Source organism: Mirounga angustirostris, unplaced genomic scaffold (assembly GCF_029215605.1).
Source record: "Mirounga angustirostris isolate CCGP_5_RB_7025 unplaced genomic scaffold, mMirAng1.0.hap1 SCAF_13, whole genome shotgun sequence".
NCBI lineage: Eukaryota > Metazoa > Chordata > Mammalia > Carnivora > Phocidae > Mirounga > Mirounga angustirostris.
The window spans coordinates 1,539,270-1,566,253 of record NW_026991721.1 but is presented as its reverse complement, the minus strand read 5'-3'; the positions used below and the strand labels follow the sequence as shown (position 1 = coordinate 1,566,253).

Below are 26,984 nucleotides of genomic sequence, written 5' to 3'. Positions count from 1 at the left end.
CTTGTTGTTGGGGTCACGCCACCCCATGGCAGACCGCAGGGCACGCTCGCTCTTTCCCTCCACTCTGCAGAGCCTTCCCGGCGGGGCGCCTCCGGACTCTGAAATTCAGCTTCCTCCATGAATACTCCGCTGTGCAAGGCTCTACGTCTTCATCCAATTTTTGTGATTTATATTTTCCATAATTCTGTTTGGTCAGGATTTTCAAATTTATTACACAGTTGTGCACTGTGTTCTCTTATAATATAGAAAGAACGGTCTGTGTTTGCTGAGTCTGCTCTCTTGACACGTGCTTTCCTGCTCCTTTCCTCTGGGGGCGAGAGGCCCCTCTGGCTATGTGCGCCCCCTTGTTCCGGACCCTGCTTCTGCCCCCACATTTCCGGGGGACGCCTGTAAGGTCTCCCACTGTGTTCCCGCTCCCCTCCCCCCAGACCCCTCCAAAGGCAAAGCTCTTCTACCCCAAATTGGCTTCAGAGCAGACTCAGGCGGTGGGGGACTGCTCACGGGGGGCAAAGACCCCTGCTGAGGTGGAGAACTGAGGGTCATAGGAGCTTGCAGGGTGGAGGGGACAGATGTGGAAGCCACTGGCAGGCCCGGCTACATGCCCCGACCCCTGAAGGGAGTCCCCAGTGTCCCTCAGACCCCCGCCCTGCGCTTCTGTCCTCCCTAGCCCACCCACTCAGTCCCCTCCTCCAGTCCGCGCCCCCCAGCGCCCCCCATCCAAGAGCCAGCGCACACTTGGGGGAGGGGAGTCTGCCAGCTTTATTCACAGACCCCGGGAGATGGGGGCAGCCAGGACAGAGACGTGGGGGGTGCTCGGGGGTGGGCCCCGCGCCCCCAGGCCTGGGGGCTGGATGCTGCCGCGCAGGCTGCACAGGCCGAGGGTCTCTGCCTCTGGGAACTCCTCTGGCTGCTTCACTTCCAGCGCCCGCCGACTTTGCCCTTGGCCGGGGCCCCGGCCTTCTTGCTACTGCAAATGGAAGCAAGTTGATCTTCAGCGGCTGGGTGTTTGGGCCCTCGGCCCAGCCCCTCCTCGGCCCCCGGCAGACCCCCAGCCCTGACAGCTCTGCCCACCCAGGCCGCTATCAGAGCGAAACGCCCAGTCTGACCTCAAAGCTCCGGGCACACATTCCAAGCACCGGCGACTCACCTGTACCTGGCCCGGCTGGGCCTGGGCGCCTTGTGCTGGGACAGTTAGTGTGGTTAGGGGAGGGACCAGCGAGCACAGGACACCCCCTAACCCCTGCCAGGAGCTTGGGTCCAGGGGCCCCACCTCGGGTAGACCCCAGGCCTGCCAGGGAAGCCGTCTCTGCAGATGGCTATCATCGTCCCAGTGACTGTGACCTGGAAAGAGCCTCCCAGGTCACAGCCTCCTGGGGCAGGAGAGGCTCCGGACAGTCAGCTACCTTGGTCCCTGACTCTTGGCCAGCGGACCGGGCCTGGTAGACTTGGGGCCTGGGAGGCCTCCGTCCGGCCTTCAGTCCCCTGTTAGAGCTGGACCATGGAGTGGGGGGAGGTCAGCACCCTGCAGGGTGGCCATCCTTAGGAGCCTGCCCTGTCTGTCTGACGCCCTCTGCACACCAGGGAGCCAGGAGGGAGTTGGGTGCTGGGTCAGGATGCCATGGGTGGGGAACAGGGTGTGTGGGCCCCAGAAGCCGACCCTTTGGGACGACTTCTGGCTGGAGAAGGCCTTGCAGTTCCCAAGGCTGGCTTCGGGAGAAGCCCTGGCCCCGGTGGTCGTGCCCGTGGTCCGTGTCCTGCAGGGGTCAGCCTGAGTACCCTTACACACATGCACACACGCATGCACACGCGTGCACACGCATGGAAGGGCTCTCACAAGGCCCGCATCAGCCGCACACAACAGAGCCCAGGGAGGAGGGGGTCACCTTCACTAGTCCCCCAGGGTGGAGGATCCTAGCCCTGGGAGCAGTAAGGGGGCAGGGGCCAGTGGAAGAAGGAAACCCCTGTCTGAGCAGTCCTGGGGACCCTGCACCGTGTGGGGTGGGGACGGGCTCAGCGACCGGGCTGGGAGGGACACCTCAGGGCAGGTGGAGCCTTTCCCAGCCGCTGTGCTCATGGGTCCCGCAGGCCCCGGGGTGACCTTACGGACAGAGGGTTCATGCTCCGAGGAACCAGAGGCTCCCTGGGGCTGCAGGGAGACCCAGGACAAAGCCCGGGCTTCTGACAGCCCATGCCAGCTCACTGCTGAGGCGGCTCAGTGTGGAGATGTCCATGAGCCCCGTCTGGCTCTGCCAGGCTGCCGGGGAGCTGGCCCGGCACCGCCCATGTCCCCGCAGTCGGCCTCCTCCTAGGCTCTGAGGTGAGGAGGGGGCAAGAGGAGGCCGCAGGTCCAGGGGTGCAGGGCCCAGACATGCGGACTCCAGTGGCCACTGGTTAGTCTTGTTACTGCTCTGCCGAGGGCCGGCTGCCACTGGGACTGGCCGAAATCGCTGGGCCCGGGGTCGGGCAGTGGCGGCCGGCCCCATGGGGCCACGTGCCCCCCACAGAGCCCGGGGCAGGAGGGCTACTCACTGCTTCTGGGCCTGATCGATGCGGCTCCTGAGGTTGGTGATCTGCGAACAACACAGTGACTTACCTGGCAGGTCCAGGCAGGGCCAGACCGGTTGTGGCCGGCGTGCCCTTCTTCGGTGGAGTCTCGCCGCCTCACCTGGGCCGCCGCGCCCTTACTGTGTCCTGATTCCTCTGGGTGGAAGACACCAGCCCTCGGCCCTTGAGGTTCTTGCCTCTGACTTACTTTTGGTGGCCCGTGCTGGAGACCCGGGCCAAGACACACAGCAGCTCTAGAGCTGGCCACTCACCTGCAGCCTGCGGCGGGATGCGGGGCGGGGGCATGGGGAGGGAGGCGAGGTTGGCAGAGCCCCTGAGTCTGGTGGCTGCTGGAGCGACCAGCCCTGCGGTCCCCTGGCTCCCTCCTCCTGATGGCCCGGGCAGAGAGGCTCAGGGGAAGGCAAGGCCCTTCCCCCACCTGCCAGCAAGGACAGCAGGTCAGCCTCAGCAGCCACGGGCTGCAGGTGTTGGGGAGGAGGGGGGGCCCGGAGGCCGTGCCCGCCGCCGCCATCCGCAACGAGCCGGGTTTGCCATGCGAGAGGCTCACCGTGCATTGCACACCACGAGCCTGGTCCAGGGTGGACTCTGCCTACTTACAACTTGGCCAGTATCTCCACTCTGGCCCGCATATTCATGATCTAGAAAGACCAAGATGGTTAACAGGCTGGGCGGGTGGCTGAGGCTTCGGGGCCTTGCTGTGTGCTGGGCTAGCCCAGGCCTGGGCCCTTGTGGCCCTTACAGCCCTCCCCGGGGACCCACCATGGGTCGTGCAGACGTGTGTCAGGAAGCAGTGGGTCCCTGATTCAACCCCATGGACCCACTTCTGCAAGCCAGCCCTCCAATCCCAGGGGACCATCGGGAGAGGGCAGCACTGTCCCTGAGCCTGGACACTGCGGAGCTGCAGGGATGCGTGTGCTCTGGGGGTGGGGGGCAGCCCCAGGGCCGGTTGGATGGTCCTCCTCCTGGTAGAGGTGAGCAAACAGGCACAGAAGGACCAGGCGAATTGCCCTAGGGCACGGCTCTTGAGAAGGAGCCAGGAGTCACTGGACACCCTTTGTCTTGGTGGCCTGTAGGGACGGCCACAGGAGATGCCCCTCGGGTGTGAACTGTCTTCCGCCAGGGACCCTGGAGGACACTGAGGGGTGGGGGCCGTGCCTCTGATGGGGAAGCGGGAGGTGTCTGAGTCTGCCCAGAGCAGGCTGGTTACCAGGATGGCACCCTCTCCCCAGGGCCCGAAGGGCCTCCGAGGGGACAGTATCTGCATAAGACTGCTGTTCTGAGTTGTGAGCCCCTCCCAGGCAACTCTAGGCAGCCACCCCCCACATGACCCAGTCCCAGACCCCTTTCCCAGCTGCCGAGTGGGGATGCGTGACACCCTTCTGCCTGCTCTGACCGAGGAAGGGACAGCTCGGGGACCGAGCCCAGGACCCCCAGGGGCTCTGAGGAAGCAAATGTCTCTGGCGGGCACGGCTGGGACCTGGCTTTGCAGAGAAGGCTGTGAGGGAGGCCACCCCGGTGCCCGAGAAACCTACTGCTACCCAGGGTGGGCTTTCCACAAGCCCCAGGCAATTCGGGAACTGGACCCCGAGGCTGCTCAGCCCTCTGCTCTCCCTTGCGGCCCTCAGAGCAGGGCCGATTGCTTGGGGACATGGAGGCGGGCTCAGAGGGTGTCCCCAGGCACAGTCTCTGGCAGGGTCCATGGGGACAGCCAACATGGGCTTCTCAGGGCCGTGGCTGTGGGGACTCGGGGAGGCGGTGGCTCCCGGTGGGCGGCTGAGCTGCAAGGTGTTTGCACTCACATCATATTTCTGGCGCTTCAGCTTCTCCCCAAACTCGAACTTGTCCGTCTCCAGTTGGTAGAGGGTGTCCCAGAGCTCCTTGGCCTTGTCCCTGGGAGGGCGGCAAAGGTGCAGCTTGGCTGGGTAAGCCCTGGGAGGCAGGGTCCAGGCCACCTGCGGTCCCCCTCCGGCCACCATGGAGAGCCAGCCCAGCGGCCTCCCGGGAACCTCCGAGAGCTGCTGCCCCTGGGCTGCGACACCTGCCTACCTCAGCTTGTCCTCGCCAAGGTGGTCGATGTTGAGCGGCTTGCGTCTCTCTGCTAGCACCTTCTTCTTCATCTCCCGGGCGGTCTGCTTCTTGCCTCTCTTCTGGTCGGCCTGTGGGGCACAAGCAGAGGGCCCTGGCCTCAGGAGGGGAGCACCGTACAGCTCCGTGGCAGTGGCTGGGGGTGCAGTCGGAGGTCATGGCTCCGAGGGCCCGTGCTCACCTTGGCCAGGTAGCTGCTGTAGTTGGCGCCCATGGAGGACAGGGCCTTCTTCTTCTTCAAGTCGTCCTCGGCTCTCCTCTTGGCATCCTCCTCCTCCCTCCGGGCTTTCTCTTCCTGTGGAGACCCCGTCCCCAAGGCCCTCAGTGCTGGGCCGGGGCAGCCCCCGTCCCCCGGGCAGGCTTCCAGGACCCACCCTGGGCTTAGCACTTTCTGCAGGGTCTGCAGGACATGGGGAACTTAGCCAGGGTCTCTGGTCCCTGACCGGTGTCAGGGGGATGCTCAGGAGGAGGACAGGGAATCTGCTCTGGTCACTGGCTTGGGGTCCGGGGTGGGAGAGGGGACATGAGCCTCACCGCCAGTCTGTTCTGGCGCTCCTTCTCCTTCTCGGTGCGGATTCTCTGCTGCTCAGCTCTCTCCGCACGGCGCTTCTCCTGCGGCCGGAGGAGCAGCTCAGCCCAGCCTTGCCAACCCCAGCGCCCCCCCACCAGAGCGCCTGGTACCTCCACCCCCACCCGCAACTGCCCCAACTCACTATCCTCTCCTTGAGGGCAATCAGCTCCTCTTCCTCCTTCTTCCGTGCTTCAAAGTGGCTGTCAATGAGCGCCTGGAGCTCCATGAGGTCCTTGTTCTGACGCTTCTTCTGGATGTCCTGTGGGTGCAGGAGGCCCCTTCTCTTGGACCTCATCTTGCCTGGCCCACCGTGCGGCAGGCAGTCCCTTCCTGTGTTCCGGCAGGGACACCCTGCCTCCTCTGGCCACTGCAAACTCTGAGGGTGGCCAGGGACCTTTCGCCCTCGCCATGTCCCCACGGCTGCTGCCCTCCTGGGGGCCAGAGGCTGCCCGATCCCTTAGCTCCAGTGTAGGAATGGTGCCCTCCCCATGGGTGAGTCTGGGCCCTGCACAGCCCTGAGGTCATCAGCAACCCTGGGATGGGCTGGCTCTGGCTTGGGTCTATTGTCATCCCCAGAGATGTTCTGCATGGGCCAGACAGAGAGGGAACTGGTGAGTGAGGTACTTTGTTAAATAGATGGATGGGTGGATGGATGGGTGTGAATAATGGATGGATGGACACATGGATAATGGGTGGATGGATGATGGATGGATGGATGGATAGGTGGATGGATGGGTATGGATAATGGATAGATGGATACATGGATAAATGGATGGATGGATGATGGATGGATACATGGATAGATGGATGGATGAAGGATGGATGGATGGATGGGTGGGTGGGTAGATGGATGGATGATGGATGAGTGGGTGGGTGGATGGATGATGGATACATGGGTGGGAGAGAAGGGAAGACAGATGTCTCACACTGAGGGAGTTTCCTCTGGTCCAGAAATAAATTAAGGCAGAATTGCCTGCAACCAGGAAGTGCTAGTTCTGGCTGCTTGAGAGCAGATGACCTTCACAGGTCTGGAGCCTGAAGGCTAGGGGTTGGAGGGTGGAGGCCGTGTTGATCCGGGTCCCATAAACTTACATCAAAGTCTACTTTCTCCCCTTCCGGGATCTTAGGAGCAGTGAGTCTGAAGAAGAGAGAGGCTCGTGAGCAGGGGCAGGTGGAGACCCTACCAGGGTGCTGGCCCTCCTGCACTCCCACCTGGGCACCCAGCTGAGGACACACTGCCTGACCTTTATTCTAGTCAGATGTATAACCCACTGTCCCCACGGTGGCCGAACCCCTTTGAGAAGGTTTCAGTCTCTTCATGTCCCTCTGTTTTGCCAACATCTGGACATCGAAAGGGCCATTTCAGCCCCATCTGTCCAGGAAGGGCACTCTCCCTTTTGTTCTCAAACAAAGAAATGCAGCTAGGCCAGGCCAGAGGCAGGCTGGTCACCGCAGGCCCCCGAGGGGTGTTGGCCTCTGTGGCCAGGAACAGCTGTCTTGACCCTTTGCAGGTCCCCGACCCCTCCTGAATCTTTCTTTCTGGGGACCCAAAGGAAGGGGCCTGAGCAGAAAACAGTTTGGGGAAGAAATGAGACCCCCGGATCCGGCCGGCCATAACCCGCCATCAGCCGTGGGCCCGGCCCCCATGCATTCCAGATGGAGCAAAGAGTTAAAACAACAACAAGGTTTTTCAAAACAAGCCACAGAAGAACGTGGAACTGAATATGGACCCAAGTGCTGGAACGGGAGAGGCTTTCCTAAGCTCAGAAGCACCAGAAGGTCCCACTAGGGGAAAGATAGCCAGACGACTCCACGCAAATGAAAAACTTATGTATGTGAAAAAAAAAAAAAGAAAAAATTGAAAGGGGAAAAAAAAACCCAGCCCAGACTAGAAAAATATTTTCAGCAAGCACAGAGAAGACTTATATCCTTGTGCAAACCGATGGCTGAGAGCACGTGGAGACGTCTCTGCCGTTAGATAAATGGGCAGGAGGCGCGCGCTGCCAAGTCTCGGGAAGAAAGGCGGCCAGTTAGCAAGCACGCGGGAAGGCGCTCCTGGAGCCAGCCGAGGCGTGCGGACCAGAGCGGCCCTGAGAGGCCCCCCTCATCCATCAGTGTCCCTGGGTGCAGCGGCGGCGCGGGGCACAGACCCGCTCACGTCCACGGCGGAGCCTGCACTGGAACGGCCCCCGTGGAAAGCAATTTGGCAGCAGACGTCAAAAGCCTGAAGAACGTTCATACTCTTTGACCCAGTAATTCCAGTTCTGGGAATGTGGCCTAGGGAAATAACCCGAAAGACAGAAAATGCTTTCCACCCAGCATTATTTATGATAGTAAAATATTGGGGAAGGCCTTAATGTCCTGCAGAAGAGGAACGGTTAGAAAAATTATGGTTTGTCCAATTGATGGAATATTATGTGGCCATTCAAAATATTTAAGAAGACTATGTAAAAACACGGAAAAATACTTATGAATAGTGCTAAATTTTAAAAAAGCAGAATTGAAGGTTGTATAGACAGTACGATGTTTGAAAAACAGCTCAGAGTTTAAATCTTTTTTTCCGAGCCCTACGCACGGAAAGAGGAGGAAGAAGTAGGGCTTTTATTCCTCCCTGCGCCTTCCCGCAGTCTGGCTGGCGGGCTGGGAGAGTTATAGACGGTTTTTTTTTCTTCATTGGACTTTTACGTATTTTCCAAATTTTCTTTAATGAGGTGTTTTATTTTCATAATGAAAACACAAACATTTTTTTAAAACTAGAAAATATCTGGGACCCAGCAGTGTTATTTAAAATTGCTGAGAAATAAAAGTGCAGGGGATGGGAGCGTGCTGGCCGGACCCCTGACGCGCCGCAGTGCCCGCGGACCCCCGAGGGCGTCCCACGCGGGAGCACAGCCCGGGCGCGCTGGTGCAGGTCCGGCCGGACAGCGCCGGGCACAGGAGGGACACTCAACGGGACCGGGGTGGGGAGTCACGCACTGTGCACTTACAAGTACTCGTTGAACACAGAAAAGTCAGAATCGTCGGGTTAAAAAACAAAATCTCTGAAATGCTCACAAGTGGGTAAAACGCGGGAAAGACCCTCCAGATGAGGACGACGGTGCCCCAGAGGCCCCAGGGCTGTGAAAGATGGCGGGTCCACTGGTGGTTCTGTTCTGAAGGGGCCACGGGGGCGAGACCCTCCCTCCACCCACCTCTCAGGGCCGCCTCTCGGCTAGGGCCTGGGGGGGACCCCACGGCAGGCCGGCAGCCACGGGGGACCAGGCAGCTCCCCTCTCTGTCCCGTCTCCCCCAGCCCCACCCCCCATTCTTCGTGGGCCCCCCACCTCCTCCTGCAGGGAGTCCTCCTTGCCTACACTGGACAGTAGGGCACAGCCACACCCCGCTGGGCCCCCAGAGTTCATCTCTGCTCCTTGCTGGGAAGAAGCGCCCTGGTGAACTCTGCTCCCTACCTGTGGGGGAAGGTACCAGCTGCCCCAAATAATCCCATTTTCATCAGGGGCTTTCGTCAGACGCCTAGAGCTTTAAATACCAAATCAAGGAGCAAAGATGCGGCCACTTTCTCTCAGGGGTTTGGGGGTGCATCCCCCACAGAGCCCAAATGTGTTGTCTTCTGTGGGACCCCAGTTTCCCAGGTGACCTCGGTCCTTGTCCCCCAGCCCCGCCAGCGTCCAGCCCTGCCCAGGCCCCACACTCACCTGGGTCTTGGCTTCTCCTCTGGCCACCACGGCGCCGGCATGGGGAGAGGGAAGAGAAACCCGGTGAGTGGGGTGGTCCCCTCCTGCCCACAGGCCCCTGGGGGCACCCCCGCCTAGGGGCTGGGGGCTCCTGCCTGCACGCCCACCTGCTCCTCCCTCTCCAGCTGAGCCTACCAGCCATGCTCCCATCCTGCCAGCAACAGGAGAAGGTCCCTGTGGGCTCCCAGGAGGAGAGCTCAGGGCGCGTGAACCAGGACGTGGCCAGAAGGGGGAATGCGGGACGAAGGAGGGATTGTAAGCCAGAGGCACAGAGTCCTCAGGGGCCAGGCAGGGCAGGAGGAAGGAGGAAGGAAGGTGGTCTGACAGGAGTGGGCAGGGATGGGGACCGAGGGGAAGGGGAGGATGCACCCCTTGTCCAGGCCCTTGGTCTGCAGGCCGGTCCCCACTGACCGCCCCACTTCTGTGTGGGGCAGAAGCGTGCGAGCCCTGGGCTGCAGAGCCCCGTGGCGGACGCCCTGTGGGACAGCCAGGCCTGACCCCGGGAAAAGGGAAGAAAAACAAGGCAGGTGAGGGAGAGGGGTGGGGAGCCAGGGGGTCCTCTCCATCTCAGGGTCTGTCCAGACACAGCCCGGACCCTCAGGTCGAGCCTCCCGCAGCGGGCCGTGGGGCCCAGGCTGGATTGCCCCCGAGGGTGAAGGCGCTCCTGACCTCCCTGCAGAGCCTTAAGAGGCTGCTCTTCCTGAGGCTGGATGGGCCCCCCAGCTCTCCCTCCACCACTCCCTGGGGCCTGCCGTGTGGCGGTCCACGCAGGCCTCCAGACCTGAGACGAGCCCCCGCCTGCCTGCACGATCCTGGCTGCCTTCACGTGGGGGTGCTTCCTCTGACCACCCCCACCCTCAGGCCTCAGAGAGGTCCTGGCTGGCCGGGTCACAGCCTGGGGTCCGCACAGCCTAGCAAGGTCTTGTCCTCAGCCCTCGGTCTCCGCTCTGGGCCCTCGGCCTATCTGAACCCAAGGAGGCCTGGCTGAGAACATGTGTTGGATCTTCCGCACTCCGTCCTCTGCCTGAGGCAGCCCGGGGAAGGGGGCTGGGGGGCTGCTGTACGTGCACTGGGTGTGGCCCCTCGGCTCCCCTCGGCTCGGGTTCCCCTGGGTGCTCAGGAGCCCGCCACATGCCCACTGACAGCACTTTGGCCATTTAGCAAGTGGGCTTGATGTCACCCTCTCCCTGCACCTTGGGGGGGGGCTGTGAGCATGGGGAAACGGAGCAAGAAAAGGGGGTGCTTTGGGAGCAGGAACCTGACAGAGGGGCAGAAGGAAGGCTTGGTGGGGAAGAGGGGCGCCCCTGAGGTGTGCTCGCCTTCTCTGGGGGCCTAGCTGGAGCGGCTCCCGGGTGCAGGGGGGTGTGGGGGGAGGCCGAGAGCAGGAGAGGGAGCCCGTGGAAGGAGGGGCCACGCTGCAGCCCTCTTGCAGCGGTGGCTAGTGGGGGGGCGGCCTGGTGCCACCCCCAAGCCCCAACATCTGCCTGTCTGCCTTGGCCTCAGGGTGCCCTGCTGACCGTGGGCCCCTACAGGCCTGCAGCCCCCTGGACACCTCTACCTGCACGGCCGAGCGTCCGCCGCCCCACGCAGGGGCCAGCACGCCCCTTCATCGTGCAGGCGGCCTCTCTGGGGCCCAGGGAGGGAAGATACTCTCAGGCTTGTGCTCGCGGTTCAGGCCCAGCCCGGAGGCCCCCGCGGCCCCACTGAGCGGAGGGGCCAAGAGCTCCCTGACTCGAACCTGCGAGTCCCCTGCCCCCGCCCAGGCACGGCCCACCCAGGGGCCTCCTCACGCCAGGGCGTGCCTGGCTGCGGCCCAGGTGGTGGGTGGGATGCGGGACCTGACTGATTGCTCCTTTGCACGCAAGGCCCCTGGCTGTTCCAGGTCGCTGCCGTAATGCCTCGGGCCTCAGCCTGACTTTCTGCTTCACCCCACTTGGCCCTCCACCCTCGCTTCAACCTCACCCCTCCTGACTCCCCCTCTGACGCGCTATCTGGGGCAGGGTGGAGGCGTCTGCCCTGTCTCTCCTCCTCTGCTCTTCTCCACTCGGCCCTGTGCGGTCCAGAGGGTCCTGGTGGACTTCAGCACCCTCCTCCCAAGGCCAGCACCCTCTCGGGCCATGGGCTCTGCACTCGGTGTTGGGCTGGCCGCCCCCACCTTCCTGCTGGTGGCCCCGGAAGGGCCTCATCCCCACACCCCCGAGGGGTGTGCGCCGGGGGGCCAGGAGGAAGACTGCACCCAGACCCAGTCTTTCCCACTGTGTCCCCAGCCCATGGGAGGGTGGTGGGAGTCAGGCAGGGAGCGAGGCTGGGGGGAGGAAATGTGCAGGGATGTGCTCGGGGGCGGGGACGTACCTTCTTGGACCTCCTCTGCAGGCAGAGCACAGTGGGGCAGGGGAGAGAGAAAATCAGCCCTGAGCCTGGGCAGAGGCTGAGGGCAGGGGCGGTGGGAGGGGGCAGAGGCGGCGGGGTCTGAGCAGAACCACACTGTGAGTAGGTTACACGGGGCCCCTCTTGCTCCTGCGTGTGGCCTGGGCGCCTGCTCATAGCCACACGTGGTCACTTGTGTGCATGGGCACCCACACGGGACTGAAGTCATGGCACATACCTGGTTCATGGACTTCATGGGGGAGGGAGGGCCACGGAACAAGAGGTCAAAGGAGGAAGGATCCGAGGTTAATGGAAACACCGGTCGCCATTCGGGAGGGTCAGTGGCCGAGGGCAAGGGGCAGGGAGCATGCGGGAAGCCAGTGAGACACGGTGAGTGTTGGTGGGCATTGCCGGCCCCAGATCCTGTCCCTGCCTCGCTGACCTGACGGGGAACTGGGGCTCAAGGGTGGACTTGTGGGGGGAAGGGGTCCCCACCTGTCCTCCACCCCCCAGGAGGGACTGGCAGGGGCTGACAGGCTCTGGCTGCGGCCTGGTACGGGGCAGGGCCCACAGCCCAGAGGAGCAGGCCCAGAGGGCACCCCACTTCTTGCCCCCACTGCCCTTGTCTTGGCCTCCAAGGGCACACGGACATGGGCACCCACCTCGGCTGCCCTGCCCACTGATCAGATCGCAGGCTCCCCAACCCTCTCATTGTCCCCCAGGATCCCGAGGAGGGGCCCACGGGGCAGGTCTCGGGGGCATGGCCAGGGGACGTCCCTGCTGGGGGCTGATGGGCTGTTTGTCCATCACCCCGTGCTCACCTGCCATCTGACCTGGTACCCTGACCTAGTCAAGGGGTCAGATTCAGCCGCAGGCTCTCAGTTCCCCACCCTGGGCCAGAGGCCGAGAGTTTCAGGGCTGGCGAGGCCAGGCCCATCCAGCAGTCCCCCCACCAACCCAGTCTCCCTGTGCTGGGTTCATGAGTCCCATTTGCAGCTCAGCCTGAGTCAAGGGAGTGCCTGGCCCTCAGGGACCCCCCTCCCACTCTGGTCAAGCGTTGGCCATGGTTAGTGGGTGATGTTAGGGCCACAGGTGGGAGTCCTTTGCTGGCTGGCACCTCGCTGCCTCCCTGCCCTCTCCCCCACCCTGCGTGGGCTCCAGCCAGGCCCTGGGCCCCACATGGGGATCAGAAGTCCTGTGTCCTCATACCTTCTTCATGGACTTCTGCAGGTGGAGGGGCGCCAGGTGTGCAGGCGGCAGGAGGAGAGAGGAGAAGTTAGGCCAGGAGCACACAGCACATCCTTAGGGGGTGGGGGCACGCTGGGCGGGGGGGCGCAGAGCGCTGAAGATACTTGTGGGGGCTGGGGTCCGGGACCCCGCTTACCTTCCTCCTGGGCCTCTTCTGAGGTGGGAGCAGCGGGAGGGAGAGAGGAAACAAGGACAGTCATTTAGGGGTACACCTGGTGTGGTGGGGAAAGAGACCGGTCCCCCAGGAGAAGGGGTAACTGGCACTCCGGGCTGGAGGTGGGGAGCCCTGGAGACCTGGGCCTAGACCCTGCCTCTGTCCTGTGACCACCCCTGGGACCCCAGGGCTCAGGCTTCTTGCTCCCTCCTTGGGGCCTAGGCCCCCCAGATGGGCCTTGGGACCCGCCGCCTGCCTGCCCGCCCCCACACGGGGGTGTCTTTGCGGGAGGGTCTAGCCAAGTCCTGTTCCGCGGGTGACGGAAGTGAGGACAGGGGACGAAATCCACTGTGGTGAGAAAAGCCTGGGAGGGTCCAGGCAGGCGACGCGGTCTCTGCGCATGCCCGAGGTGATGTGGACGCTGAGGGTCTTGGAGGAAATGGGGGCAGGGGACCCTTCATGTCCGCCACATGGTCTTCCCTGGGGAAGGGGCAGCTCCCCAGGACCACGTGGCCTGCTCAGAAGTGAGTTTTTCCACCTTTTCAGCACAAAAAAGAAATGTTTTGCTCACGTTGTTAGGGTAGCCAAGTGTTTTCAAAATATTTCCAAAACACAGCACCCAGCACACCTCGCAGCTGGGCCCTGCCTGGTGAAGTTGCGTGGACGCTTCCCTGGGCCTGAGCGCGTTCCAGGGATTTTGGAGGAGCACCCACCCGGGCTCGAGAGCCGCCTCTCCGCGCGGTTCCCAGGTGCAGCAACTCCCCTGCACCCCACACCTGCCCGGGCACGACCGGGAGACTCCCACAGACGCCAGGCCGTGCGAGGGAGGGGTCTCCAGATGAGGCGGGGATGCTGAGAGACACGGGGACACAGAGACAAGGGAGGGAGAGACAAGCGGGGTCCACACAGCCGGCCCTTGATATTAATGAGGGTGAGTCGTAAGGCACACGTCAGGTCTGTCCACACAGCACTACCAGGACAGGTATAATGAACGATTAACGAGTGTGTCTATTAGTGGATGAAGATGTGGGAGATTAGAGGTGACAGCAAGTGGTCATTAATGATGAGGAGGATGGGAGTCCAAGAAGCCCAGTGGGGGTGAGGCCACGTCCTGAGCTGAGTGGGGCGGCCTGGGTCAGGGTGGGGGGCATGTGGGGCCGCCAGGATTACCTTCTTCCTCGTACTGCTCTGCAATGGGATAGAACACGGGAACCGTATTAGCGGGCGGCCCTGGGAGCCAGCTGCCCCACCCCCGAACCACCGAGGAGGGGGCCTGGGGGGCTTGGGCTCTGGACACCCTGGGAATCCTGCCGGGGCAGGGGGCGGGGGGCCCAGGTCCCCCTGGGAGAGCGTGGCGAGGCCGCCAGCCCCAGAAGCCCTGGCCCGAACACTGCCCTGGACAGCTCTGCAGGGCCTGCTGGGCGTACAGGGGCAGGGTTCAGATGTGACCACATCTCGGGATTGTCCTGGGAGGAAGAGGGGGCCCCGAGTGCAGGGGCAGGAGTGGGGAGCCCATGTTCAGAGGGGGTCGGTCTAGCGCCCACTGCAGCCAACGTGGCAAAACTCGGGCTTCCCACCAGGGCTTCCCAAGGAGAACCATGCTGTCAACGGCCTTACGGGCTTGTCTCATGTGTGACTTGTCCCTGAGGGTGGACGGAGAGGGAGAATCATTTGACACTTACCCTCGACCTGTTCACTGCTGGGGCCGGGGGTGGGGGGAGAGAGAGAGAGAGAGAAGGGCTGAGTTGGCTTTCACTCTGTGTCTCCTGAGACCGCGGGTCCCCTGGCCTCTGCACACAGCCCAGGTCCAGGGGGCCCGCGCAGGGCGTGTGGCTGCCGGGACTGGTACTCACACTTCCTCGTCCGACATGGTGGCGGGACTGTTTCTGTGGGGGAAGGAACGTGACCAGAGTCAGAATGGCCTTGGTCTAGAAGTGCTGGAAAGGGTGAGTGTTGGGCTCCCAGGGCTGGGGGTGTGAGGGGACATCCAAGGACAGGGTGGAGGCCAGCTCTCCGGCCTGGGATGGGCCTCCTCCGCAGCCCCCACCCCCAGCCCTCCTTGCTGGACTCTGATCCCTCCCCACCCCCCCTTCCTGCCCTGGCTCCAGCCTGGAGCTTGGAATCTCGGGGCTGGACGGGATGTTGGAAGGTCGTGGCGTCCACCCCCACCCAGGGCAGACATCCTCTCTATAGCATTCCCCGAGGAGGGTCATCCAGAATGCACGGTGCTTGTCCAGACTGTTTTGGACAGCAGAGAAGTCCTGCCGATGTGGCTCGAAACCTGCTTCTTTATGGTCTCTGCCTTTGGGCCGAGGTGGTTGGGGGTTCGCCGGGAGCCCCTAGGTGACAGAGCCCCACTCCCCCAGTGGGCGTGCTGAACCTTCCTGGGTCTTCGTGCCTCACCATCCCCATGACAAACGCTCCTGGTGTGAGCCCAGAGCTCCCTTCCCCAACTGATGGTTTCCTGCAGGGACCCCACATTCCCCTATGGGGGTGCCCTGGGAGTCCCCCACAGGTCCTGTGCAGTCCCCTCCCCAAAACCACAAGGATGCATGAGCCATTCTCCTTTTCTCCCCCGACCCCCACAGAGCAGACTGGGCCCCGAGCTCATGGGGCCGGGGTCTGGCCTGTTTCTCTGTGCATCCCCCAGCCGGGGCTCTGAGCAAGAACTGAGTGGACAGCCCCATCCGGCCGGCCCCTCTCAGCCTGCTTTCCCAGGCCCCGTGGATGCTCTTGAATTTGTCAATGTCTGCAGGGAAGCTCTGTGCCCGGGCCCGGCTGTACGTATGCAGGTGCGGCCGGCGCCGGGCCAGCGCGCTCGGGGACGCTCATTCCGTGAGCTGGCCCCCGCACACGCCTGAGGGGCCCGGGGCTTGACACATGGCGTTCAGGACAACATATCGCAGCTTAGTGGAAGACACAGTAGTTGTGCCCCCCACCCCCCGGGAGCTTCGTATAAGAACACAAGCTCATCATCTGAAGATGCATGTACATCACATCGCCAAGGTGGGAACGGCTTTCTGACGCCTCTGTCCAGAATGTTGATTTTCCCAGAGCAGTTTAAGCTCCGTGCAAAATTAACCCCCAGATCTCTGCTCCCCCACCCCAGCCCAAGAAATGGCTCTTTCCTGGAAGAGGACTCTGCTGCCCCCTCAAGTTAGAGCCTCCCGCCTGTGTGCAGCTGGGGGTCTCAGCCTCCTCGTGGGCCACTCTCTAGGGTGGGAGGGTCGTGAGAGCCTGGGGCTCCCCTCGACCCTGGCAGGGCCCTACACCTGTCAGCAGCCTCAAGAGGGGGCGGCTGTGGCCTGAGCCCAGGGGCTGGTTATTTTTAAGAAGACAGTGGCAGCTGGGGTGTCCAGAAATAGGCACCCAAATTAGCCAAGACACCTCTGCCCAGAAACCCAAGACGCGGGGAGGGGGGCTGTGAGGGGAGCCGCTGGCTCAGGTCTCCTCCTGGCCAGCTCCCCAGCCCCCGGCCCCCGCAGGTGTCCCAGGCCCGCCAGAGCTCCTGCATCTTGCTCTCCCGCCTTCTGGGCTGTAGTCCAAGGGCGGGGCACCAGGAGGACCCCCATATCCCCAGGCAGGGTGCCTGGAAGCCCCTTTTGTGAGTCAGGGCAGCAAAGCCTCACCGACGTGGGGGAAGCTTCCCTAGGATCCTGCCCCTCTGTCCAGTGGAGCCCCGAAGGCTCCACCACGGGGTGGCTCCGTGCCCCCAGCTCGCTGTCTGTCGGGGAGGGGCCGGGGTGGGGTGTGCTGGAGGGCAGGGGGCAGCATTTCGACAGCTGGGAAGGAAGTCAGTTGTCCATTTCGTGCTCTGCCCTCAGCGTGGAGTGGGGGAGGGAGGTAGAGTGAAAATAGCTCCTGAGGTCAGAGCTCCTTGGAGACGCACACCCTCCTTCCCTCCTTCCCAGGTGACACGATGGGGTGGGGAGGGTGGGAGTCCCTGCCCCCCACTGGCTGGGGGCCCCTGGCTGTGTCACCCGGCATAGCCTCGGCCCCCATCCTGCCCTGCAGGGGCTCCTTGCCCGGGTCTCCCCCACGATGGGATGACTGAGGGCATCCAGAAGGAGCCGGCAGGGGAGGCGCGGGGAGGGCGGGAAGGGCAAGGAGCGTGGGCGGTGCCTCTGGGGCGCAAGTGCCCTCCTCCGTGGGCAGAGGTGGGGGACAGATCCCAGGTTCCCACTCCGCCCCCGGCCTGGCCCTGTTTGCTCCTGTCCTTGGCCTCTGGGAGCTGTCCCCGAAGCCCCCAGCCGCCTCTCCCCATGGAACCGCTCCTGGGGTCAATTACACGAGACCCCTCGTGTCTGGCTCTACAAATGTTGGGGTTGGAGGCTGTGACCACTTGAGGCCAAGAGCCCCCCACTTCTGAGGGGAGCTGGCCTCGGCCCCTGAGCTTACTGGAGCCCCGTGGAAAGGCCCAGATGGCCCCGGGGGCGAGCCAGGACCCTGCACTGGGCGGCCCTCTGAGCTGTGGGCCGTGTCCTTCCTGGGCTCTTCATCTCGACACCTGCCCCTCTCCCCAGCCCTCCGCCCTGCTTCCCTCCAGGGAGCCCCCACCTGCCTCCTCAGGCCTCCCCGGCTGCTGGGCTGTGGTTTGGAACGGCTTCCCCATGTTCGGGTCGGAGAGCATCACCCTCCATGCCAGCACCCTTGGGACCTGGGGGTGGCTCTGTGGGTTCTCCAAGCTACTGTGCTCAGAGCTGAGACATGTGGGAACTTGGTGTCCTGGACCCTCAGCACCCCGGGACCCCAGATGCGCCTCGAATGTTGGGCCGGCCCTGCCCAGCCCTGGGCCATACCGACCTGTGGCTGAGTCTGGAGAGACGGGCTGGAGCTCCCCGTGGACAGGACCGGCTTGGGCACTGCCCGCTCTGCTCACGAACTCATGTTATAGTGACATTCGATCTTGCCCAGCAGCCCATTGGCCAGGGGCTGGGTGGCCGGGCGCCTGGTGCAGGCAGGAAGGGGCTGTGCCCATGAAGGCCCCTTACCAAGTATAGGAACAGCCGAGGAGGGGGCCTGAGGAGACGAGGGTGGGGGGACGTGTGTGGAGAAGGAGACAAGGAAGAGTGTCAGCTTCTATTTTTACCACCCCACCCCCGACAGAGGGCACATTCCTGACGGGCTGAGGAGGGCTGACAGGACCAACTGGGTGGCCCGGGGGATGCAGCCCAAGTCTCTCTGTGGGCTGGGCTGCTGTGGGGGCCCCTGCCTGGGGCCCCAACTCCCCCAGCCCCGCTGCCCTCCCTGCGCGGTATCTGGGGTGTGCGTCCTTTGCTGCAGGCCCACCTGCCTCCTCAGTCAGAGCATGTGGCCCGAGGTCCCAGAGCACTCCATGGAGTGGAGGGCTCTGTGAGTCCTCAGCTAGGCATCTGTCACGTCTGAGCCCTGCTTAGTGACCAGACCTGGAGCCTACAGGACGGATGGGCCAGAGAAGTAACAGCCCAAGCAGGATCTCGAGTGCTAAGGGTCCTCATCGCCCCCAGTGGCTGGCCCTCCGCAAGGCCAGGGCTGCTCCTCTGCCATCAGCCTGGGAGCTCCCCGTCTGGGGGTCCAGATCCTGGGGACCTCTCCCCCCATGGCCAGGCTCCACGTGCCGCTCACCACATGCTCCATCCTCTGCCGGCAGAGCCTGGCCCTTCTGTCCGCGGGACTCCAGGCGATACCATCCACCCACAGACATCTTGCCCAGGCCTCTGATGGTCCCCTTGCTTGGCCTTCGGATTAGGGAAACCGAGACTCGGAGAGGGGCCGGAGCCGTTGGGTACCTCTTTCCAGACCCGAGGACTCCAGGCAAGGGGCTGCCGAGCACAGATGGTGAGGTCTGTGGGACGGCTTGGCCCAGGGCAACAGCTGGTGGGCCCGCACACAGAACAGGGGTGAGCCCTGGGGAGACGCAGATGAGGCCCCTGCCCTCTGGAGGCTTTGAGTCAGGGACGACAGCGTGACCGGCAGGAGACTCACACGCCCCAGCCCCAGCTCCACGTGGCTCCGTGCCTGCTCTGGGTCCTCAGAGGCTTCTGGAAGGGTTCCACAGTCCCTCCATGTTGGAGATAAGGCCACAGGGACCCAAGACAGGAGAGGCATGCCCACAGCCACACAGCGAGGGGACAGAGACCCTCGCCCGCCCACCTCCCCGAGGCCCGAGCTGCTGGGGACGGCCCTGCCCTCCTGTCTGAAAGCTGTCCCCTCCAGCTGCCCGGGTCCTCGGATGGGCAAGGGCTTGACGGGCCACATGCCGCTGACCCTTGGCCAACTCTGCCCAGTGGGACCACCTGAAGAATTCCTTCCAGGGGAGGTCCCCGAGGAGCTCCTGGGGGCCCACCATGCCTCCTCCCCATGGTGGGCTTCTCGCTCCGCTCACAGAGACCTGAGGACACCCCACCCCCAACATACACACACAGACAGATGGGGGCACACACGTGGGGACAGCACATTCGGGAGCATTTGTCCTCGTCAGTAGGCCATGCTGGAGTCTGGCCCGGGAAGCCCCGTGCACGCCCAGCCCTGCTCAGACTGCAGGTGCCCGGCTTCCGGGGGCTGCCGGCTGCCCCTTGCCCAGGCCGGGTTGTTCTTAGGAGCTGCACCTGCAGACGGGCATATGCCACAGGCCCTGCAGTGGCCCTGCTCGGCCAGCAGAGGAGGGTGCCTGCCCGCTCAGTGGCCTCGGCCTCTGGCAGGTGCTCTCCCTTGAATGGGCCGAGCCAGAGAGCGGGCGCTGAGGTCAGAGGAATCGCACAGGTTTTATTTTGAGTATCCATGACCTCCTCCTTGGGGCACCAGGCCCATGATGCAGCGGGACAGTATTGAGCCGGCACCGCTGGACAGGCCGCAGGCCTCCGAGAGCCTTCGACAGGTAATCCACACCCCAGTCCACCTGGCCTGGCCCAGCCGGGGTGGGAGGAAAGGGCAGGGCAGGAGCCTGCCCTGGGGGCTGGAGGGGGTCTGGGGACCTGGGGTGGAGGCAAGGGATAGGGGTGGCCCAGCCCTGGTTGGGGTGGAGGACTGATCTCAACCCCAGAAAGGGGTTGGCTAGGGGGACCTCAGGGACAGTGCGGCCCAGGGACGGTGGAGGGTGGGCTTCTAAAGCCAGCAAAGCTGAGTGAGGCCACAGAGTATGGGGAAAGCCATGAGAGGGAGAGGAGGCCCCCCAAAGATCTTGACTCCAGCTGTCTTCAGGGGTGACCCCAGAGTGGGGGGGGAGAACAGGCTCCCCCCCAGTCTGGGTCCTGGCCCCAGTTTGCATGGATGGGGGTGGTGGGGCCCCAAGGGACCTTGAACGGGTCCTGGGCGCCCACGCTTCTGCCAGCCCCACAGGCTCGGGCTCTGCCAGGCCCCAGATAGAAGCTGCTGACACAGCACTTCGGGGACAATCCTGCCCCAGCCCTGTGCATCTGCCACACCACACGCCTTGGGTGCTTCTGCACCATGGTAGCTCACTGGTTTGCTCCTTTTGCGGGGAGCATTTGGTGCTTGGGACAGGGAGTCATGGGGTAGCCGGGGATCTCAGGCAGGCAGCACAGAACAGAGGGGCAGTGCTTGAGCATCCCAGGCCAGGTACCCCTCGGGCAGTGGCCCTTCTGGTCCTCTGGACCCTTTAGGTGGGCAGGTGGGAAGGCTCTGAGGGGTGGAGGCTTGACATCACGGCAGCAGTGGGGTCAGCAGTTCTCAGAGGAGTCAAACCCTGGATCCTCATCCCTGAGGCTGGGCTGGGGTGCTGAGTATTCTGAGAGGGGCCCCGGTGGGCCAGGGCAGGCTGGCTGCCTGGCATAGTCCACCCCATCCGCCTCACATCCCACGGGGCCATCCACTCTGGTCCCGGCTCAGTGCCCAGCCATGGATACCGTGGCCACCTCTGCGGCTGCCCTTGGCGGACATCCCATCCGGGCTGGGTGGGAAGGGAGAGAGCATCATGTGCCCTGGGAGATACTCCCTAGCTGGTAGAGCATGGCCCTGGATGCAGTCTCCGGGGTGGACTGTGGGTGAGAAGAGATGGCTGTGGCTTCGTGGAGTTTTAACACTCCTGACTTGCCCATATTTACTCTATCCTCGGGGAGGCAGGCAGACTGTGACCTCGAAGACTTCAAAAAACGTACATTCTGAGCAGAGCCAGGCCTAGAATGCCAGAGGTCCAGTGGTCCTGCTCTTCGAAAGGGTTCCCCAGACAATGAGGCCATCCGGGCTCAGGCTGGGGAGCATGGTCGTGCTCTCCCCCTTCACACTCTGGTCCACTCCCCCACCTGCCCACCCACCCATTTGTTCCCATACATGCATTCTCATATTCACTAGCTTCCTTCTTTCCTCCCTTCCACTGTCCATCCAACCGGCATCCAGCTATCCACCAGCACACCCACCCACCCAGCCACTCAGCCACCCAATGTCCAGCGCACACTGATCCAACTGCCTCTCCACCTCTTCTCCCATTTACTGTTCTCACAATGATTTTTCTGTCCATCTACCTTCTGTACATCCACCCATGTACCCATCCATCTATTCTTTATCTACCCATCCATCCATTACCCAAGATTCATCCACCCATCTTTCTATTTATACATCAATCCATCTATCCATCCATCTCTCCATCCCTTCACCCATCCATCCATCCACCCATCTATCTACCCACCCTCCCATCTATTATCCATCCATCCATCCACCCACCCATTCATCTACCCACCCTTCCATCCATTCATCCATACTCCCATACATCCATCCCTCCACCCATCATCCATCATCCACATCTGTCCATCCACCTTAACATCTATCATCCCTCCACCCATCCACCCACCCACCCATCCATCCATCCATCCATCCCTCCACTCATCCATCCATCCAGCCTTCCATCCATCCCTCCACCCTTTCACGCATCCACCCATCCATCCATCCCTCTGCCTCTTCACCCATCCACCCATCCCTCCACCCCTTCACCCATCATCTGTCCATCTATCCCTCCATCTATCCCTCCATCCATCCACCCATCCATCCATCTATCCATCCATCGATCCATTCTTCCACCCATCCATCCATCTACCCATCCATCCATCCTCCACTCCTTCACCCATCATCCATCTTCTACATCTGTCCATCCACCCTTCCAACTATCATCCCACCACCCATCCACCCACCCATGCTTCCACCCATTTATCCATCTACCCACCCATCCATCCATTCATCTACCCATCCATCTACCCACCCTTCCATCTATCATCCCTCCACCCATCCAGCCACTGACCCTTCCATCCAGCCATCCAGCCATCCAGCCATCCATCCATCCATCCATCCTTCCACCCCTTCAAACATCCATCCATCCATCCATCTATCCATCCATCCATCCACCCCCCTTCCACCCACCCATCCATTCATCTATCCATCCATCCATCCATCTACCCATTCACCCATCCTTCCACCCATCCATCTATGTCTATCGCTCCTCCACTCATCCACCCACCCATCCATCCATCCACCCAACCATCCATCTACCCATCCATCCTCCACCCCTACAACCCACCCATTGTTCCACCCATCCATCTATGTCTATCATTCCTCCACCCATCCACCCACCCATCCATCCATCTACCCATTCATCCTCCACCCCTTCTTCCATCCATCCATCCATCCATCCACCCATCCATCTACCCATCCATCCATCCTTCCACCCATTTATCTACCCACCCTTCCATCCATTCACCCATCCATCCATCCATCCATCCATCCATCCATCCATCCATCCATCCCTCTACCCCTTCACTAATCATCCATCATCTACATCTGTCCCTCCACCCTTCCATCTATCATCCCTCCGCCCATCCACTTACCCACCCTTCCACCCATCCATCCATCCACCCATCTGTCTCCACCCACCCATCATTCACCATCTACATCTGTCCATCCACCAAATCTTCACTGAGCATATCCCAGGTGCTAAGATGGGGGATAAGCCCAAGGGAGAGTGTTATTTTTGGGGGGGGGGCACAGTCTAGGGGCAAAGACCAGAAAAGCACACTGTTTCAAGGGCAGTAAAGTTTAATCAGGCCATTCAAGGGTGGGGGTAGCATCACAGATGTTCTGGAAGAAGACTGGACCTCACCCATCACCTGCACCCCAACTTAAGCCACCATACACCTCAGATCCCAGAGTCTAACACTGCAGAAGGCCATGGGACCGAACAGTATCTGATTCTGGAGGCCAGAGACCTGGGTGCTACCACTGTCCAGTGTGGGTGGGGAGGGATTTCCAACTGGGCTGGCGCTGCTCCCTTGTTGCCCCCCAGTTAGTGAACACAGAATGAGAATTTGGAACACACGAGGAGCTTTATTGCACCAGAAGGAGAAGGCTGCAAGCAGGGGTTGGGGGGGCGGCGCAGGGCCTGAGAATGTGGTGCAGGAGTCACTGTCTCTTGATCTGGAGGTTCCCCAGCAGGTATTCTCTCTGCCCAGCCTGGGCCTTCCTTGGGAAGCCTCGGCCTCTGTGGGGGTGGCCCCTTGGGTCAATCACCAGTGACAGTCCCTTTCCTGCCCCTGCCATGAGAGGCAGAGTGGGGGTCAGAGAGTGGGAGGGGAGAGAGGTCAAGGGGGTCAAGGAGCAGAGAGGTGGCGGTTGTGGTGGGTGATGGAGGGGTGCAGGCAGGCCAAACAGGTCATGGCAGCGGCTCCATGGCAGGGCCGGGGTGGGCATCAGGCTGGACTCTCCCCCTCGAGCGTGGAGGTTGCTGCCAGAAGCACCCGTAGTCTCAGGAGAGCTGAAACACAGGCGTGGGTGGGAGCATGAGGCTGCGGTCTGGGGAGGGGCTACCTGCCCCGCCCTCCGTGCCTCCAGTCTGTCTCCAAAGGCCACCCTCGCCCTACCTACACTCCCCCCTCCCCCAGGGGCAGCCTTCCTGTTCCAGCCACCGAAACCCTGTGTCTGCTTCCACGTTGGAAGCTTGCTTTCCCGACGCTGGGCCCCGGGGCCCTGGGCCTTTGCATGACTCAAGGTGGAGGGGGTTCTGCCCATCGCCTGCTAGCCTGGCAGCCCCAGAGCTAGACCTGGCGTTCCCGTGGTTCCTGGGGTCCTGGGCCCCCAGAAGCAGGCACAGCCAAGAGTGAGCCCCGGGCAGACCCCTCAGGCCCCTCCCCAGGCAGATCCGCTCCTGCCTGACAGAGCCAGCCCCCACAGGGCAGCAGCTCCAGGCCTCCTTCCTCCCACAAACCGGCCGGCCTCTGGCTTGGCCCAGACGCCATTTGTCAAAGTCCTTGCAAGCACGTGGCGCCCAGAAACCAGGGCAGGCGGCTTGGCCAGGACCACCCCAGCCAGGATGTCTGCGGGAATATCCCATTTAGCGTAGCTCAGCGAAAATTGCTCCCACCTCCCGGCCAATCTACCTCTGATGATGCAGCCTCAGCTTTCCTGAGCCTCTGGCCGCCACCCTTACCGCTGGCTCACAGTGGACGAGCCTGTGGTCAGACTGGCGACGGCATGGCGCCCCTCACGCGTCTGCGGGCAGGCGCTCTTCCTGCCCTGGTGGGCCGCCAGCCCAGCACGTGCCTCCCCCTTGGAGCTTGCCCGCGGGTCTCACGGCCCAGGCTGTGCACCCGGGTGGCACCCTCCCTCGTCCATCACCCACTGAGGGGCTCGGGCCTGGGTGGACTCCTTTCCAAGCCAGCCGGAGGTGGAGCCGCCCTGCCGAGTTGCTGATGCAGACAGATTTGCCAGGGACGCACCCGGCAGATGCCAAGTGCTCAGGAAGCAGAGCTTCTGATGGTCAGGCGGTGACCCCTCGGCCTCAGGTCCTCCCACATGATGGGGGAACATCGTGCCCCTGTGGGAGGGGTGCTGGCAGTGCGGAGGGCTAACCTGATGGCTGTCCCTCTCCTCCCCAGGGTGCAACAATGCTCATCGTGGCTGGCCTGTGCCCCCAGGGGCCCTCTGGACCCCCACCACCCCTGCTGCCCAAGCCAGGGAAGGACAACGTGCGTCTGCAGAAACTTCTGAGGAAGGCCGCCCGGAAGAAGATGACAGGGCCCCCCGTACCACTGGGGGCTTTCCGCACTTCCTTGTCCCCCGTGAGCGAGGCCAGCCAGGACCAGGAGCCCACGGCCCCGCGCCCGGCGGAGGCCCCACACCCCACGGAGGCCCCGCGTCCCACGGAGACCCCGTGCCCCGCAGAGGCCCCAGACCCCACAGAGGCCCTGTGTCCCTCGGAGGCCCTATGCCCCACGGAGGTCCCGTGTCCCACAGAGGCCCCGCGCCCTGTGGCCGCCCTGCCCCGCTCCCCCTGCAGCTCCATCATCCACCATGTGGCGTCACCCCTGCAGAAGTCTATTTTCCCCTTCAGCTTCACCCAGAGCAGGAGCCTGGCCACTCACTTCAAGGCCACAGGGCCTCGGCTCACGACCCCGGCCCCAGACCCTGCCCGGTCCCCCAGTGGCTTCACACAGGTCTCAGCCCCCACAGCAGGGGTCACCCATGTCAGCCAGGTGCACATCCGGCTAGTGCCATCCCCACAGGCCAGGACCCTTGAGCCCCGCCAGATGGCCCCAGATGGGGGACCTGGGGGGCAGGACCAAGACACAGCCCCGTGCCCTCCTGGGGCCCAGCCCCTGGTCCCCATGGCCCACATCCACTCGCTGCCCACTGAGGCCCCAGCTGCCAGTCCCTGGCCTGAGGCACCCCCTGTGCCCAGGCCACTCCCAGGCTCTGAGGTCTCGGTGCCCAGAGAGGCCAGCACTCAGGTTGTGGTGCCCATCGCCCCCGCCTACCGCTCACCGGCACCCTCGCCTCACAGGCCAGCCTCTGAGGGCCCTGAAGCTGAGCACTTGGAGGAGCCCCTTGTGTCTGGCCCTGCCACTGAGGCTGAGCTGGTCTCCAGACCCTATGGAGCCTCATCCCCTGCTCCACTCTCAGGCCCGCACCCATGTCCTGTCCCCAGAGTTGCACCCAAGCCCCAGCTCAGTGGCTGGACGCGCCTCAAGAAGCAGCTGATGGAGGAGGCAGAAGCGTCTCCATTCCCGGGGCCAGAGCAGAGCCCAGAGTGTGGGGAGCAGGAGGTGACATGCCCTGTGGACCCAGTGTCCCGGCCCCCAGCCTCCAGGGCCTCCAGGATGTGGAACGCGGTGCTGTATCGCGTGTCAGTGGCCAAGTCCCAAAGCGGCCGGGTCGGGCCCAGGGACGGGGCTTGTACCCCGGCTGACCTGGGCCGTTTGCCCTTCCTGTGCAGGCCACGATTCAACGCTCGGAAGCTGCGGGAGGCAGCCACCCGGCCCCCTCCCGGAGTCCACTCCTCCATCCTGGACCTGAACCCCAAGCCCAAGAACTTTAACCGGACGGCGGCCGGCTGGAGGCTCCAGTGAATGGCCCGGGCAGCACCAGGGCCCAGGACCGTGGTGTGGACAGAAGAGGGACAGGGGGTCCATCTGGGAGGCCACGGCCGCTGAAGAGGACACCAGGGCCAGACGGATGCTGGGCAGCCAGGAGGGGGCATGTCGGGTGGGCGGCAGCATGAAGAACTGCGGTGGATCGGGGAAGAGGCCGGGGGCAGGTGGGGCGAGGGAGGAGGCCAGATTCCAGAAGAGGGGCCTGCATTGGGGTAGAATGTGGGGGTTGACGGGGGAAAGGATTGCGTGAGAAGGGAAGCACACACCACAGCTATGGAGGGGGGTAGATGAGTCCACCTCGCACAGGCCGGCCCTCGGCTTGGGACCCGGGGCAAAGAGGTGCAGGGGTGCACCCGGGGCTCCTGAGGGGCTGCAGGCGGGCAGGGAGGGCCTCTGAGCATGACATGAACTCTGAGGCTCGACAGGGTGGGGAGGATGCGGGGGCTAGGCTCTGCGGTGCCCCCCCGGCCCCCGCCCACCATGAAAGACGGGACAGATTTATGTTTGCTGTGCAGAGTGGGACCGGTCAGGGTGATTCAGTTGTCGGTCAGCACCCATAGCTGCATCAGTGGTTTGACTGACATTTTGGGGAGCCGGACCCCATGCCCTGTCCCTTTTGCTGCCCACCTCAGTTTCTCTCACCTAGGGGGCAAAGCATGATGGGGGCTCGCTGCTAGGAGATAGGGGGAGGGTCTCACCATCAGTCAGGACCCAGCTTCAATGGCTAGGTGAGGAGGTTGTCCTCAGTCCTGGGGCAGGAGAGGAGCCCAATGGAGGGGTTGAGGCAGTGAAGGGGACCCCAGGCCTCACGCAGCTTTGGGGCCCCCAGTCTGCAGTCAGCTGGGGTCTGACTCAGGGTGTGGGCCAGGGCTCTGATGGGGTCAGCAGCGATGGGAGAGGGACACAGCGGT

The 26,984-nt window shown here is 63.0% G+C and overlaps 3 protein-coding genes across 21 annotated transcripts in view; 1 reads left to right on the top strand and 2 right to left on the bottom strand.

The window, feature by feature from the left end:
• Positions 1–740: 740 nt before the first annotated feature.
• Positions 741–17,648, bottom strand: TNNT3 (troponin T3, fast skeletal type). Of its 14 annotated transcripts, none has more exons than XM_064576002.1 (16): positions 17,528–17,648; positions 14,578–14,610; positions 14,407–14,423; positions 13,895–13,912; positions 12,707–12,724; positions 12,532–12,546; positions 11,308–11,322; positions 8,917–8,935; positions 6,314–6,359; positions 5,364–5,480; positions 5,185–5,262; positions 4,832–4,945; positions 4,612–4,721; positions 4,365–4,455; positions 3,163–3,203; positions 741–967 (listed from the first exon to the last, which is right to left on the bottom strand). In XM_064576002.1, exons 2-16 carry the CDS (start codon positions 14,592–14,594, stop codon positions 913–915), a joined length of 771 nt encoding a protein of 256 aa, XP_064432072.1. In that variant the 5' UTR covers positions 14,595–14,610; positions 17,528–17,648; the 3' UTR covers positions 741–912. The 14 variants fall into 14 exon arrangements, with proteins under 14 accessions (XP_064432072.1, XP_064432074.1, XP_064432071.1 ...); XM_064576004.1 differs by having other exon boundaries at positions 14,407–14,420; positions 17,528–17,645; XM_064576001.1 differs by lacking the exon at positions 3,163–3,203 and adding an exon at positions 2,530–2,570 and having other exon boundaries at positions 17,528–17,637.
• A 1,734-nt stretch (positions 17,649–19,382) lies between these two features.
• Positions 19,383–26,075, top strand: PRR33 (proline rich 33). The gene is made up of 3 exons (XM_054511782.1): positions 19,383–19,580; positions 24,580–24,867; positions 24,940–26,075. Exons 1-3 carry the CDS (start codon positions 19,512–19,514, stop codon positions 26,047–26,049), a joined length of 1,467 nt encoding a protein of 488 aa, XP_054367757.1. The 5' UTR covers positions 19,383–19,511; the 3' UTR covers positions 26,050–26,075.
• LSP1 (lymphocyte specific protein 1) overlaps positions 23,013–26,984 on the bottom strand; it is a 44,771-nt gene continuing 40,799 nt past the window's right edge. For all 6 annotated transcript variants that reach the window (XM_045893001.3, XM_045892998.3, XM_045893002.3 and 3 more), the window contains one exon: positions 23,013–23,459. The gene's annotated coding sequence lies outside the window, so the exon portion shown is untranslated. The remainder of the gene's footprint in view (positions 23,460–26,984) is intronic.

Coding starts and splice junctions, on each gene's coding strand:
- PRR33 (XM_054511782.1), top strand. CDS start 19,512: ATGATGCAGCGGGACAGTATTGAGCCGGCACCGCTGGACAGGCCGCAG. Junction 19,581..24,579: donor CCTCCGAGAGCCTTCGACAG/GTAATCCACACC, acceptor TCTCCTCCCCAG/GGTGCAACAATGCTCATCGT. Junction 24,868..24,939: donor AGACCCCGTGCCCCGCAGAG/GCCCCAGACCCC, acceptor TGTCCCACAGAG/GCCCCGCGCCCTGTGGCCGC.
- TNNT3 (XM_064576002.1), bottom strand. Junction 5,481..6,313: donor GGGAGAAAGTAGACTTTGAT/GTAAGTTTATGG, acceptor CTGCACCCACAG/GACATCCAGAAGAAGCGTCA. Junction 3,204..4,364: donor TGAAGCGCCAGAAATATGAT/GTGAGTGCAAAC, acceptor TGGTCTTTCTAG/ATCATGAATATGCGGGCCAG.